This window comes from Annulohypoxylon maeteangense, assembly GCF_022496945.1.
Source record: "Annulohypoxylon maeteangense strain CBS 123835 unplaced genomic scaffold GGS22scaffold_10, whole genome shotgun sequence".
NCBI classification, from domain to species: domain Eukaryota; kingdom Fungi; phylum Ascomycota; class Sordariomycetes; order Xylariales; family Hypoxylaceae; genus Annulohypoxylon; species Annulohypoxylon maeteangense.
The window spans coordinates 972,955-987,120 of NW_025953257.1; the positions used below are offsets into that span (position 1 = coordinate 972,955).

A 14,166-nucleotide genomic window follows, 5' to 3' on the forward strand; every position below is an offset into this window, starting at 1 on the left:
GTGCCTAATACCAGGCTCCTTATTGACCACTCCAGGTGTGCCGATGTTTGACGTATACAACAATTGGAGGGGTACAGGTGCATTAATCCGTCAACGAATTAAAAGTTGACAACTTTCGCGCAATTAACATCAGATGGAATGAAAAACCCAATTGCGCAAATGCGCGATAGGTATGTATCTCTGTTTACAGCGGACTCTTCCACTTCCATCGATCTTGCAATCTAGCTCAGCCTCAGCTTCCTGCACGAACCCTAATTCAGGGATCATGGTTTGACAATTAGTTACACTATGTTGCTGTCTAGCCGTTTATTTGCGCGCGGGATGCTCTCACCGGTGTCTGCTTAGGTAATCAAAAATGACCTATAACTTGACCATCCTACCATCGCTCATCGATAGACGGCAGCCTGCTTAATGCACGTATGTGTCGTCGAGTGTCCAATTTCTTCTCTCAACCGTGTAACCACACAATTGACAGACGTGCTGCCTCCAGAATGTAATTAAATAATGCAGTCAATTCATCTTTCATCAAGTTTGTTCTGTATCGGCTTTCATTAAGAGTCATTGCATCGTCGTCGATACATCATCATGGCTTCGCGCACTACTGTTATTTCCCGCCAAGACCTTCAAGGGAACACCACTTCAGCGGCTAGCATCACTGAAGTGAAGCCTCTGTCATCATATAGCTGGATCGAGGCTCCTGTCCCTACGATTGCCGTTCCGGGTATTCCCCCAAGATGGACCCCTCCGAGCGGCCAGCGACGACTTCCAAAGGATTCTGGCCTGGTTTATATCGCCCAAAACGCTGCCCGCCATCCTAGCAGTCCTATCGAGCCATTATTTCGGGCGCTATTCATTACTCAGCCTACCTTTGACATCCTCGCGACCGATGTTGTCACCGATCGGAACAATATTCGCAAGTTGATGTCCTTCGTTGATCCTTCCTCAAGCAGGAACGGGCTCGAACCATTCGTTATCGACGTCGAGGTCACAAAGCATACAGCTATCTTCAGTCGAATGGAGACCAAGACCAAAGAGATCATCGAACCTCATGAATTCAAGGGATATGGTCACGAGTTCGAAAAAGCATACACCACTGATGACATCGATGGAAGTACTGGCCATCACCGAATCGTCTCCTACAAATTCAGCGGTCTAAACTTCATCGTTCGCCATGAGGTGGACGGGTATGTAAAGGGTCACGCAGAAGCGTCCTCCAGCGGAAAAGGACGCGCAACCGACGACATCTCAAGTCTCATGGGCGACTTATCTCTCTCTACAGCCGCCAGCACCGCCAAAACCTCAAGAGTCGAGGGATCAAAACTATTCATTCGAGAAGAAGGCCACATCGTGCCCATTGAATCTACCCTCGAGATTAAGACGCGAGTCGCGCACAAACCCCTCAACCTCCAAGAGATCGCACCGCAACTCTGGACTTCTCAGACGCTGAAGCTTGTTCGAGCATACCATACCCGTGGCATTTTTCAGGAGCCGCGCGTCGAAGATGTATCGGCGGATATCAGAAGATGGGAGCAGGGAAACCAGGCGAACTTGAGGAACCTGGCCGCTCTCATTAAGAAGATCATTAGCGTGACGAAGGGATACGGCGGAAGGGCTACAGTCAAATACGACGCTGTGAGGGGTTATTTGGTGATTAGAGAGACCAATGATAAGCCGATGTTACCGAAGGACTTGTATTCCAAGTGGGATGGCGGGGATGATTCGGAAGAGAAACCTCAATCCGACTTGGGTGAACAGGAGTCTAAAGTACGCGGAAAATCTACCGACGCGATTAGTGGTAAAGCCAGCAAGGAGGAGGGTGTTTGAGATTTACCAACCGTTGACCATCGGGGTTACACATTGAGTATCTGTGTATGTATTGTGGCAGTGAACTATCACCATGATAGGTGGTTATTCATAACTCGATATGCGGGCTAGGTTCAGGTTTCCAAGTGACCGTGACCTCTCTAGACTTCTTTTCCATATCGTCTATATCGAATGATGTTTCCTCCAATTCATCCGAATTCAGGAGTTCAGCGCTGCCGGGCCCCAATATCATCCAAGGAAGAAAGGATGTTTTCCAAGCCGGAAAGTGTCCCAGAGGCCTGGAGTACAATGTCGCTATGAATAGTGCCAGGGTTATTAAGGTTATCGACGATGGAAACGCTATCCATCGCCACTGAACTTGTATGCATGTCGCATAGTGGAACGCTTGACCAAGGGCGGGTTCTGAGTAGGTATCCTCAGCGTAGGTTCGAATGTACGTAGTGAGTGACTCGGAAATGTTCGAGAATGTCCCCTGGACACGGTTGAAATTTACGTGTCCGGAATTGTAAATGTGATTTAGTATTTCAAGCCCCATGAAGGAGCAAAGGGTGAAGTTGCTGGAATCATAAGAGAACGGGAGGGCTTCAACAGTGCCGATGAAATATATGTACATCGCAGAGGCTATATTATGGAAAAGCCCCGATGATAAATATAAACACTTTTGACGAAGGAGCGAATTGGTTATTTCAACCATCGCAGAAGTCCGCTCTAGATCTGTTGTATTGTAGGGAAGCCAACGAGAAGCCTCGTTGACGATATACCCCTGCTCCTCAAGTGTTCTCTTGTCTTCCGGTGTAAGGCAATGCGTGTCTATCAGACCACCTTCCCTTGTATCATTTTCCCAGGCTAAGTTGCCTGAATGAGCAATTAAATGCTCGGTAAGATGGCCTGCTTCTACCGTCGCGTTATATACCCGCACGCATGGTTGAAGAGTGCAAGTGGCAGCCCCATATTGTCTACAGCGCCAAGAATTGGAAAGATCGTTTTGACAACCAGGTATGATTTGACCAGTGGATTCATCCGTATGTTTGTCAGAACTGTATGTCTTGCCGGCAAGTATCTGAGCTGTAACCGCTCCTGGTATGCTGTAGTTGGGGTAATTACCCAAAACATCCATCTTGGCCAGTTCAAAAGTTCCATTAGACGCCCACAAATAGTCGACGGATGGGCAAGTGCTGAAATTGAAAGATACATCCAGCTGTGATGGGTCATGTGAAGTAGCGTATGAATTGATAGGAAGGCTGGATTTAATTGTTGAGTCCGTCATAGGCCCAGGGCAACTAGAGTCAGGGACAGAAGAGTTAAATGTATCGATAGTGATTTCATTGGATATGTCTTCACAAAAGCTGCAGTATCCAATGGTCCCATAATCCGGAAACGAACAGTTGCCAGTAGTGCAATCGTAATATATGCCACTCCCTGATCCTGAAAATCCCCGTCGTATTGCTAAGTTAATGTCGTCATTAAAGAAGGTATTTTCTTTTAGGACGCCAATCTTATTGGTTCGGGGTAAGACAGCTTTCCCATCACTTACTGACACACTGCAGTCAGATGGCTTCATAAGCTGTTGTATAGATGGGTCAATTCCCAAGGATAAAATAAATATAAATCCGCTTAGAGTTGTGAGGGGCTGACTTAGGCGTTGGGACCATAGCAACTGTATCGAGCCCCATGCTCCACGTGACGCATTGTCGTATTGGACTAGATCATATAATGGACGCCCTCGCGAGAACCAACTCCATTGAAGTTGACCAATGCATGAAACAATAATGAATGATATGCTAGCTTTTAGCATCATGGAGTAAATTGAAAGTAAGGCATTCACCGATATCCGTAACGGCCACTCGGGCATTGGGCGTCCATCGTGTGGATAGAGGGTCGCAAATATGATGATAACCACAGTCGGAGCAAGAAAAGATACAATAATCTCCCATTTCCATAACTTCCATGTACTTGAGATACTGGTCCCGATTTTGCTAACTTTTCGGGGCAAGGTGTTTCGTGGGGATAGGAGCTCTGGCGGGTCAGCTCTCCGTTCGACGCTCTGGGAGGAGTGATCGCGAGAATGATCGTTTGATTTTGATGTTGATTGCTGTGTTGCGAGCGTTTGAGATGATCCCGATTCCATGATTGAATTAAACCGTTCCAGATCGTTACTAAGAGTAAATGAGTAGAACAAGAGATCTAGGAAAGTGAAACATTCGGTACTATTATAACCATCAATATCGAATGCTTGCTGTTAGTAAGTAGGCGCTAGGTGGTGAGGTAATATCCGCTCGGCGAGCGAGGCTCCTAAGCAAACAAATCTCTAACGTGTATATCAACTGGCTGCAGGAAAACGGAGAAAGAAAGTAGTAGTATTTGACGATAATGCATATGTTGAAATATATACCACCTAATAGTCAATCGTATTTCGCAAGTACGCCTTTGGACCTCTTTGTGATACCGAGTCGAACACTCATGAAACCCTACCTTAAGTTCTTCCTACCTACTGGTATCGTTTTTGACATATCGAAACTGATTACGATGGAAAATGGCTAAAAAATGGAAAAGAAAGCCTCCCGCCCTGGCGTAAAACGTATCAAAATAAAAATAGAAAAAGGGGGTATAAATGGTACGACAGGATTGATTAAGGTCGCGTCCAAATTAATCGCGCCGCAGTAAGTTCAAGTCAGGCTTCCACCCTTCCCATTTCCGACATCCGTGGAACTTGAACAGGTGTTGCCACAGATGGTCTTTGCGAGCGAAAGTGCGATCCGAGCCCTCTCGCTCGGCACAAGCCTCAAACTCGTGGGACCGGAAGTGTTCTTCGGTAGGGGAGACTTGTCCGCAAAAGACGCATTCGGGCTCTTGTTGATTGAGACGCCATATGTGCGATGACTGGCCGGTTGATAATGGGACGCCGCAAACCCACCGGGGCGCATCGCTGGTTAGGAGGTGAACAGCCCTTTCGTGGCGGCGCCAGTCATATTTCTTGGTGAAACTGCGGGGACATAACGTGCACTGAAATATACGACCTTTCCCAGGCGTTGGTGGAGACGAAGCGGCACTTGCACGTCGATTCAGCATTCCTATGCTATGAGTAGAGGCAGAAAATAGTGATAGTTCGTCTGCCGATGAGTTTGTGTGATAAGAAGATGCTGAATCTGACGACGGATAATGCCACGGGGCATGGAGATCAAAAGCCGAGCCTCCGCTGCTAGATGAAGGCCCCGCATCAATTTGGGTGGCGTCGAACCCCTCCAGCGCACCGAGTCCTTCTATGGGCATCCCAAGGGCTTCTTGAATAACGGACTCTGAGACAGGCTCCTCGTCGGGAGGTGAACGCCGCCATCGTTCAAATGGAGTCATACTTGACATAGGTGGGCTAGGCATAGGAGATCCTTGGGGGAAAATCATCTTATCGACTGTCCTTGTAGACATTCGTTGTCGCCGACGAGCATTAGAGAACCAATCCCCAACCTGGGTCCTGCTCAGCCCAGACCGTTGAGCGAGAGATTCCTTTTCCTCTTCCGATGGATAAGGATGATCAAGGTGACACGAATACCAGGTCCTCAGAAGATGCGTTTTCCTGACGGATCGCGAGTAAGTTCTTTTTCTCGAAATTTGCACTGCTTTCGTAGGTTGTTGTTCTGTGACGTTATCTCTAGAAGTCGATGGGTTCATTTCGAGTTCTTCGTTAACTCCATGCAAGTTATTGATGACTGGCTCAGGTGTCTCAAATTCGGCTGGCTGTCGTTTTCGGCGCTCAGCTAGGCTGCATTGCCTGAAGAGAGCTACGCAACTGGAACATGATGTGACTGGATTCGGATTGGCTGACGTGGTCTGAAGAATGAAGCACTGGAGGCGCAAACGTCTACAGTAAGTACAGGGTTGAGGAGGTCGCCACGCCCCATTATTCCGGAAGAAGTCGTCGAAACTAACGTCTGGCGGGTCGAATCGGCGCGTCCCGTTGGTTAAGGTATCATCTAGTTCCAGTATGGTTTGCGCGAAGCCATGATCTCCGTCAAAAGGGATGGTCCCGTGTATGCCCGAGGGCGTTTGTTCACTTAGCAACGTCGTAGCGGTATTCACTGTGCTTACTCCCCCCTGTTCCCCCAACGATATAGTTGAGTTGTATAAATGTTGTCTATCAAACTCATCATGTAAAGCTTCATCGAAGATGTTGAAATCTTGGAATTGATGTAAATCGTGTAGTGGTAAGTCCATTATGAAATATGTACGATGAAGATGAAGGAGATTGAGATTGAGGGTGGAGAAATAGATTTCTTTGCCAAGACGGCTATCGGTTTATGTCCGACGCTGTACCGAGAGGGCGTAACTGGCCTAAATAGCGCGAATAGCGCTATTAGCGCTATGGGGAGCTATTACACTACCTAGACCACTAAACCACTAGACACATCTAACTCTCAACATGAGTTTGGTTTCCTCCTATTCTACAGTAAGAAAACCCTAAATAAAGATAAATAAAGATGTCGCTCTCTCTATTGAGAGGATTCTCTCACAATCCATCGAGACTCTATAAACCACCATGACTGATTATCGCCGACCCATTTACTTCAACTCAAACGCCCGTTCGTGGGTGGCGCCTCGGTCTACTTCCAGCAACTTGGTTAGGAAATTTCATCAGCAGTTGCCGAATTATCAACCAACAAGGCTTCTGAGATTGGGTGATGTGGCGAAGGAACTAGGAGTTCGGGAGGTTTTTCTAAAAGATGAAAGCAGCCGGCTTGGGTTATCTTCATTCAAGATCCTCGGTGCTTCGTGGGGCACTTTTCGAGCCATTACTCGTGAACTCGATCTGTCCCTAAATATAAATCTAGAGACGATGAAAGAAGCCCTTGCTTCTAAACCATTCACATTGTACGCTGCAACGGACGGGAACCATGGTCGAGCGGTGGCTCGTATGGGAGCTATTTTGTCCCTACCCGTTGAGATACACGTTCCTGCGCATTTAGACGTTGCTACAATCGAGTTAATTCGAACTGAGGGAGCAAATGTCGTGGTATCAAAGGGTGATTATGACGCCGCCATCGATGACGCAGAGACCGCCACCAAGTCGAAAGGGGGGATTCTTATCCAAGATTTCTCCTTTAAAGGTTATGAGGAGATTCCACAGGTTAGTTCCTCCAGCGACCCCTTCTTATAGAACCCACACTAACACGGGTACCAGTGGATTATCGACGGATACGAAACTACTAGGTATGCTCTTAGAAATCGATGAAGAACTCGGGGATATTGCCGCAGACCTTGTGATTACACCAGTCGGAGTTGGGTCCTTTGCACATGCCGTCGTCTCCCACTACAAAAGTAAAGCGGTCCCCTCCGCGGTTCTTGCAGTGGAGCCTGATACAGCAGCTTCCCTTTGGAAAAGCTTGAAGAGGGGGAAAGTGCAACCTGAGGAAACAACTTACACTACCATGGCGGGTTTGAATTGCGGGACTGTATCCTCCATCTCTTGGCCGCTCCTTCAATCCGGTGTAGATGCCAGCCTGACTATCTCAGACTACGAAGCTCACACAGCTTCCGTCTATCTTAACGCGCAGGGTATATCGTCAGGTCCATGTGGTGCTTCGACACTCGCTGCCCTCCGCCGACTAGACGCCTCGGCCAAGACGAAATTAGGATTAAATCACAATTCGGTTATTATGCTCCTCTCCACGGAGGGCGCCCGCGATTACGACATCCCTCTAGACGTTTCTCCTGATGATCCTGTTACCTTAACGCAGATTTTAGTCCAAATAAATTCTGCGAACCCCTCGTTAGGATCGGTGCCGGGGCCAGGCGAGACAGGTATCGCTCGATACATAGCAGCATGGCTAGAACATCGCGACATAGAGACCCATTGGATAGAGCCTACCAAGGGACGACCATCGATAATCGGAGTTGTTCGAGGCTCTGGCGGAGGTAAAAGCCTTATGTTTAATGGGCATATCGATACGGTAACGACTATCGGATATGAAGGCAACCCTCTCGGCGGAGAAATTAACGACGGAAAACTCTACGGTCGCGGAGCGGCAGATATGAAATGCGGAATAGCTGCCGCCCTAACCGCCCTCGCAAGCGCTAAAAAGCTTGGTCTTCGTGGCGATGTCGTCTTCGCCGGAGTAGCAGACGAGGAAGCCGAAAGTATCGGTACGGAACAAATACTGCAAGCCGGCTGGATAACCGACGCCGCGATCGTAAGCGAGCCTTCGAATCTTAATATTGTCCACGCACACAAGGGTTTCGTGTGGCTCGAAGTTGACATACACGGCCTTGCCGCACATGGCTCCCTTCCGGAACTTGGTGTTGATGCCATCTCCAAAGCTGGCTATTTCTTAGTAGAGCTAGATCGATATGCTCAACGACTGCGTGAATCTACGATCGGCTCCGACGTCGGACCACCCAGCGTCCACGCCTCGATCATTAAAGGGGGCGAAGAAGCTTCTTCTTACCCCGCTCTATGTACCATTGTTCTAGAGCGTCGCACCGTTCCCGGCGAAACTCCCGAGACGGTGAAGACAGAAATCCAAGCCTTGCTCGACAAAGTCGCAAATGACATCCCGAACTTCCGGTCCGATTTAAGAGTCACCTTCAGCCGATCCGCCTTTTCGATCCCGCGAGACGACCCGTTCGTTTCCCTCGTAAGCGATGTGGTTGGTCAGGCTCTTGGAACACCACCCACATTCCGCAAGGACCCCTATTGGACGGATTGCGCCCTATTTGCGGATGCCGGAATCTCGCCGATTCTTTGGGGGCCGCATGGAGAAGGCCTTCACGCGAAGGAAGAGTGGGTCGATATTAACTCCATAAGAATAGTTTCGAAAGCATTGACGGAAGTTGCTAGTCAGTTTTGTAGGTAGATTGGGTTTATTTGTAATAGTTTTCGTTATTCAGAACTTAACTTAGTCAATAAGGGGTTTGTAATTGCATAGTCTATATTGAAACACACAATAAAATCCGATATATGATGGAGGTAAGGATGATACTTACCTACCTATGTATCTAGGTTAGGAGATGTAGACTGCCTTCATGGTATTGGTGGAGGATTGGATGAGTACCTACTTGGGCGTAATACTTGAAGAGTTTTACTAGCATGTTACACTAGGTTATTGCCCGGTATTATCATCATCGTTACATTGCGCTTAGTAGATACTTACCGAGATTAAACAAGAATAAATTAATTGGAAACAAATATAGTATTAAATATCGTAGTAAATCAGTAGTAACTAATAGACAGATTAGTAGTTGTATATTAGTAATATAAAATTACTTAATAGAATACTTAGTAAATTCGGAGGCTTGTAAATAGTAGGGACGGCGATAAAGGGGGTTGGGTGGAGAGGAGGACCTACCTAGGTTGGATAGAGTCTTTCATGATTGTTCCAATTTCTTAATGGATTTTTAACCTCCTGATGAGTGATGAATTCAAAAGCCAATCCTGGATGAAGAAGCGGTTATGATAGAGGGTGATTCTTCTCGTAGAAATTAATCATTGTCAGTCCCCAATGTTAGGATGAATCATCTTGAGTTGTTGTTGATAACTTGAGTACTTCGACTTCGTACCGACCTGCTGTTTATTAGGTCCTAAACCCCTCCTGCGCTGCTACATACTGGCGCAGGTAATTATCAGGCTGTTCGGACTTAAAAGTCCTGACTCCTAGAAGGTACGCTACATATGGCACCGTTACTCTCCTTCAGGCTGTAGACAGGAGCGGGAGTTAGCATGGGAATGGATATCTCCGCGGTTCTTAATAAGCCAGAAAAACAGATTGTAGCTGAAAAGCACTCGGTATTGGCCGCATTCGTGGGTCAATTGATTGATCATTGGTGAATACCCTGCTGTCAATCCATCGGTGCGGTGCGTCTTTCGGGGAGCGTTCGGAAGTAAGCCAAAATACAACAGCCGGAAGCCGGAAGGCAGAGGCTTCTCTACCTATTACCTACCTAGGTACCTAGGTACCTACCGGGCCAGAGCGGCTAAGATATACGTCATAAGGCAGATGAAGCTTGTATGAAGATAGACTCTGTTTCTTGCAACTCATCAGTGCATATTTTCTCGCCGCACGTGTTTTAATCTAAACCAACCTTCTATTCGACATGGCGCGTTTGAAATTTCATTCACGAGCTCGCTTTCTTTTCAGCTTACATAGAACCTACATAGGTAATGAGCCAGAGCAAGTGGCGATCGTCTTTTCTCTGCCTTCACCGAGAAATTACAATATAGTATATAAGAAAATGCAGGCCCGAAAGTCTTCACAGGTGCCAGGTCGAATCTTCACACGACTTCACTTACGCCGTCTTACAGTAAAGATCTGGAACAATGGCCATGGATGGGCAGCCCAGCGCCGACGGCATCGTTGTCTTTGACGACAACGATACTGTAAGTATACCTCGAGAGGGCTCACGTGTGAGGGCTAATAAACATTCAAACCAGCGCTTTTACACCGAGCTTCCATCTGGCGAAGCCTTGTTGGTTGCTCGCGATTGTGGATGGGGCCTGGAAGAATCAAAGAGAGCCCACGTGCTCCGTATGCTGAAAATATTAAGATTATTAGATCCCGGAACATCAATCCAGGTTAGTCAGTGCCCTTTTGATCTAAAATTTACGCCAAGCTAAGAAAGGACTTTAGAAATATTTTTCTATCCGTTTCGATTTCCTTTGGGAGACCTACAACCAGATTATATCCCAACGCGCGCCCAGCTACCAGTCCACTGCACCCTCAGTGTCCTATCCCCCCCTCACGAGCAACAGAAGCACCGATAGCAAAGCTATATTGCCTGATGCGAATCTTCCCATATTCCAACTATCAGACCATCCACCAGCAAGCCCCTCATTCCCATTGATAACTAACACCACAAGGTCTACCGCGCTGCTGTCTACGCAGGAAGAATGGGACCCGCTTGTCTTGGATTCTGTTCACAAAGGTCTAACACATGATTCATCATATACGGAAGCCATCGTTCTGAAATTGAAGAAAATTCCAGTTGCTGAACGCGAAATCCTCTTCAATACACACCATACCCCAAGCGAAGATGATTCTCCAACCACATTCTCATCAAGCGATTCGCCAACACCTCATCCGTCCCCCGCCGATCTCAGAGTTCGGGAAACTTATTGCTCGACTAATGTGGAGTATCCACCCTCCAGAAACACGAAATATTATCTAGAGGTACCGGGAATCACTTATGCCCCCGCGAATTCTTCGAATTCCTCCCGCCAAGTGCCGCATAGCCAATCTTCACAAGCCAAGTCTGGTAAAAGGAAATGTGTGAAGCACGGAGAGCAAAATTCATCTAGGGGAAAGTCTAATAAGAAGGCCAAATTTACAGGTGACGCTGATGGTTCCGATTCAGGCGGAGGAGCCGATTCCATCCTAACAGACAGAGTAAGGAAGTCTAAAAGTCGTTGGGCATGTCCATACAGTCTTGCATTTAACTGTATGATTGAGATTGCGAGATTTAAAAGCTGCCGGCCTCCAGGCTCGTTGAATAGACGATCTCTTTGGAAGTAAGTTTATTATATATCCTCGACTACCCATCTTCAAACTAATGACCTACATATCGCTAGGGATCATCTCAGGGAGTATCATTCTCCACAGGCGAGACTTTCAAACCCCACCGCGGACCACGCGCCATTCTATATGGATGAAAATCAGTGGGAGATGGTACAGGACCGAATAGCCAAAGACAAAATTCGTCCACGTCCATATGACGAGTGGTTCAAAATCCAAAAGGAATGCTTTCTTGATGTCTGGCGTATCATCTTCCCAGAAGAATGTCACGGCTATAATGCACCACTCTCCCCGTGTAATCTATCCACTTTGCCTTCCAAAGTCCAAACCTTACCAGGCTAACATCAGGTAGTTCACCCGGACAGAAATTTGCTAGCCAATACTGGCCCTCCAATCGCTATTTTACTTGACACAATTCGCAAAGTGAAGGCGGATGAGGCAGTTTCTACTGGCTCTATCAGCGATGTCCAAGACTTTCATCCTACCAACGACCAGTACATGGAGATGATGAAGGATGCCTTGGCGATCGTGATCAAGATGTCGCCCGGCGCTTCTCAATGGATAACCAATGTTTCTTGCGAGGGGCTACAAGCATCCGTGGCAGACCACAGCAACCAAGTCGCTTCACGAGCTGAAGCAGAGAATGCGAGTTCCAAATCTACCGTCTCATCAGAACTGAGCTTAGGTTCAAGTTCGGGGTCAAACTCATCAGATGACACGATCGATCCAGGCGTGATGAAAATTCCCACCGTCATCCCCCTTTTCCCTTTGGGGACCCAGATCTCCCTCCAGGTGTTACCAAATTGCCTCCTCAATCTTAATCAACAACCAGCACTGTTAGAAGTCAACACCCCGTTGGGCTTTTTTATCAGCAATATGAGCCAAGCCCCGACATTTATGGCAGCTCCGATTGTTCCTCCGTCGGCCGAATTTGACCCCGACCACGAATTTGTAGATCCTAGTTTTCTCGCAGAATCGACAGTAGGACAAACGCACTATGGCAGTTTGGAGGAATTATGACAGCTCTGTTCTTTCCTAATCCTATTTTTAAAAAAAAAAACAACCTGACAATCTATAACTATCTCTTTAGTCAATTACATCCTAATCCCAGTGCCGATTTACACAGCGTTCCATGCGATGAGGTCTTAGTATGCCTCTACCTCATCATTCATTTTCGTTCTAATAACCCTTTACCGTTTTGACATGTTGTATTTTCTCCCAAACCCACGGAGTCAGCGTTGAGCTGAAGTTATTGCTGAATTTGACGTTGAGGTAGTTGTATCCGTCGTCGGGCACCCATTCTGTCGCGATCTTGATGTTGCCGTAATCTTCCAAGGCCTCAATGGTGGGTCTTAAAGACTCGGACATGGGAGTCACAACACCGTTCTTATACCAGCTAGATGAAGGTTAGTAGTCATGTCATCAAACGGTATTGAACGCGACGAGTGGATTTTGAGGTATTACTTACGCCGCATAATAGACAATTGCAAGCATGATTCGGACATCTTGCGTGGGGTTAGGCATACCAGCATGCCTAATCAATTAATTAGCAAATCTATATTACCCTTAACCCAACACTCCTTCGTCGCAGATGTAATAAAAAATAGGGAAAGAAAGGAAAAAGAGAAATATCATATTTTACTTACCACAGTCTCAAGTCTCGGAGAACAATAGACCCCTTCTTTAACCTAGGATAGCACGGCCCCCTAACTTTACGCCTTGCCTCTAACTTTTCTTCCGCGATCATGGGCTCTCCTAGCTCGCGGTGATCATCTAGATTCGTGTTCTGGGTACCCAACCAGAGCTCAGTCGTGCCGTTCTCGGGTCCAACATCAATCAGGCAGGTGTTAAGCGCGATGGCGAAGGGATGTTGAGGATGTTCAAATCGGAGATCTGCGTGGACTTGTTGCCTCTCATCGGTAGCTAGAAGAGTGTTGCTGCGGATGAAGTGGACCTCTGGCCGAGGACCGAGGATGTTGGATACGATACGAGCGCCGTGTTTGTTGGCGTAGACCTCTGGGAATAACCACTCTATAAGGGGTTAATTAATTATTATTAAATTGTAAGGCTCAAGTGCACTCACCCTTCTCTAGCGGAGGTACCTGAGACAAGTTTCCACCAGCCGCAGACCCCCTAGTAGCAGCATTCTGGTTCAGGTGACTAGGAGGACGGTTAGCCTAACTCATAATCTTGAATCTCTCTTGCACGTCAAGATAAATTCTTACTTGAAGTGAACTTCGCCTTGTCCACTAAGTAATTTTTTAGTGTCCGCTAGCATCCTCTTGTTAAGTTTATCGATGATAGCTACATCGATAGCATTCTCGATAACAACAAGGCCTTCATCGAAGAAAGCTTCGATGGCATCGTAGAGCTTCTTATCGCTCATGACACCGCTATCCCGCTCCTCGTCAGTGAGGGTGACGACCTTGGGCGCGTCAACAGGGGCTGGTGTTGAGGTTGACACGGCCATGATGTAGAACTGAAAATTTAAGGACACAAGGGTTTCTAGTAAAATTTTCTAATATTATTAAAAATCCAATCTTCAAATTCTCTGCAGTCCTTATTATATCATTAATTATTTTCAAAGTTCACTCATAACTTACCACATCGTCTTCATGCTTCCTTTCTCCTCTTTCTCCACATTCCCAACCATCATACCACTTCTACCAAGACGAGCTGAATAGGGAGTCCCAGCCGATCGGCTACCCTAACGTACCCCACGATCCCCTAGTTCACAGTGGAGTCGACGCTGACAGGGCAGGGTTTCCCCATTACCCCTCCCGCATCCAAGATCCCAGGGCGAATAGTGCAGTACCCGTGGTAAATCCGGGTCACTTAACAGTGA

The 14,166-nt window shown here is 47.2% G+C and overlaps 6 protein-coding genes across 6 annotated transcripts; 3 read left to right on the top strand and 3 right to left on the bottom strand.

The window, feature by feature from the left end:
* The first annotated feature begins 40 nt into the window (after positions 1-40).
* On the top strand, positions 41-1,868 carry GGS22DRAFT_22226 (geranylgeranyl pyrophosphate synthetase). Its single transcript, XM_047966516.1, has one exon. It carries the CDS (start codon positions 586-588, stop codon positions 1,822-1,824), a length of 1,239 nt encoding a protein of 412 aa, XP_047818165.1. The 5' UTR covers positions 41-585; the 3' UTR covers positions 1,825-1,868.
* GGS22DRAFT_22221 (uncharacterized protein) lies at positions 1,450-4,147 on the bottom strand. Its single transcript, XM_047966515.1, has 2 exons — positions 1,832-4,147; positions 1,450-1,777 (listed from the first exon to the last, which is right to left on the bottom strand). Exon 1 carries the CDS (start codon positions 3,950-3,952, stop codon positions 1,913-1,915), a length of 2,040 nt encoding a protein of 679 aa, XP_047818166.1. The 5' UTR covers positions 3,953-4,147; the 3' UTR covers positions 1,450-1,777; positions 1,832-1,912.
* Positions 4,148-4,157: 10 nt separating this feature from the next.
* GGS22DRAFT_165415 (uncharacterized protein) lies at positions 4,158-6,054 on the bottom strand. Its single transcript, XM_047961671.1, has one exon. The coding sequence runs from the start codon at positions 6,031-6,033 to the stop codon at positions 4,471-4,473; it is 1,563 nt and encodes a 520-aa protein (XP_047818167.1). The 5' UTR covers positions 6,034-6,054; the 3' UTR covers positions 4,158-4,470.
* A 67-nt stretch (positions 6,055-6,121) lies between these two features.
* On the top strand, positions 6,122-8,778 carry GGS22DRAFT_165416 (uncharacterized protein). Its single transcript, XM_047961672.1, has 2 exons — positions 6,122-6,943; positions 6,998-8,778. Exons 1-2 carry the CDS (start codon positions 6,822-6,824, stop codon positions 8,667-8,669), a joined length of 1,794 nt encoding a protein of 597 aa, XP_047818168.1. The 5' UTR covers positions 6,122-6,821; the 3' UTR covers positions 8,670-8,778.
* A 1,275-nt stretch (positions 8,779-10,053) lies between these two features.
* GGS22DRAFT_194859 (uncharacterized protein) lies at positions 10,054-12,341 on the top strand (the record flags this gene model as incomplete). Its single annotated transcript, XM_047965573.1, has 5 exons — positions 10,054-10,189; positions 10,244-10,384; positions 10,440-11,317; positions 11,378-11,616; positions 11,674-12,341. The coding sequence occupies exons 1-5, from the start codon at positions 10,130-10,132 to the stop codon at positions 12,339-12,341; spliced, it is 1,986 nt and encodes a 661-aa protein (XP_047818169.1). The 5' UTR covers positions 10,054-10,129.
* GGS22DRAFT_165422 (uncharacterized protein) lies at positions 12,326-13,951 on the bottom strand. The gene is made up of 5 exons (XM_047961673.1): positions 13,547-13,951; positions 13,405-13,481; positions 12,968-13,352; positions 12,790-12,855; positions 12,326-12,717 (listed from the first exon to the last, which is right to left on the bottom strand). Exons 1-5 carry the CDS (start codon positions 13,789-13,791, stop codon positions 12,501-12,503), a joined length of 990 nt encoding a protein of 329 aa, XP_047818170.1. The 5' UTR covers positions 13,792-13,951; the 3' UTR covers positions 12,326-12,500.
* Positions 13,952-14,166: the final 215 nt, after the last annotated feature.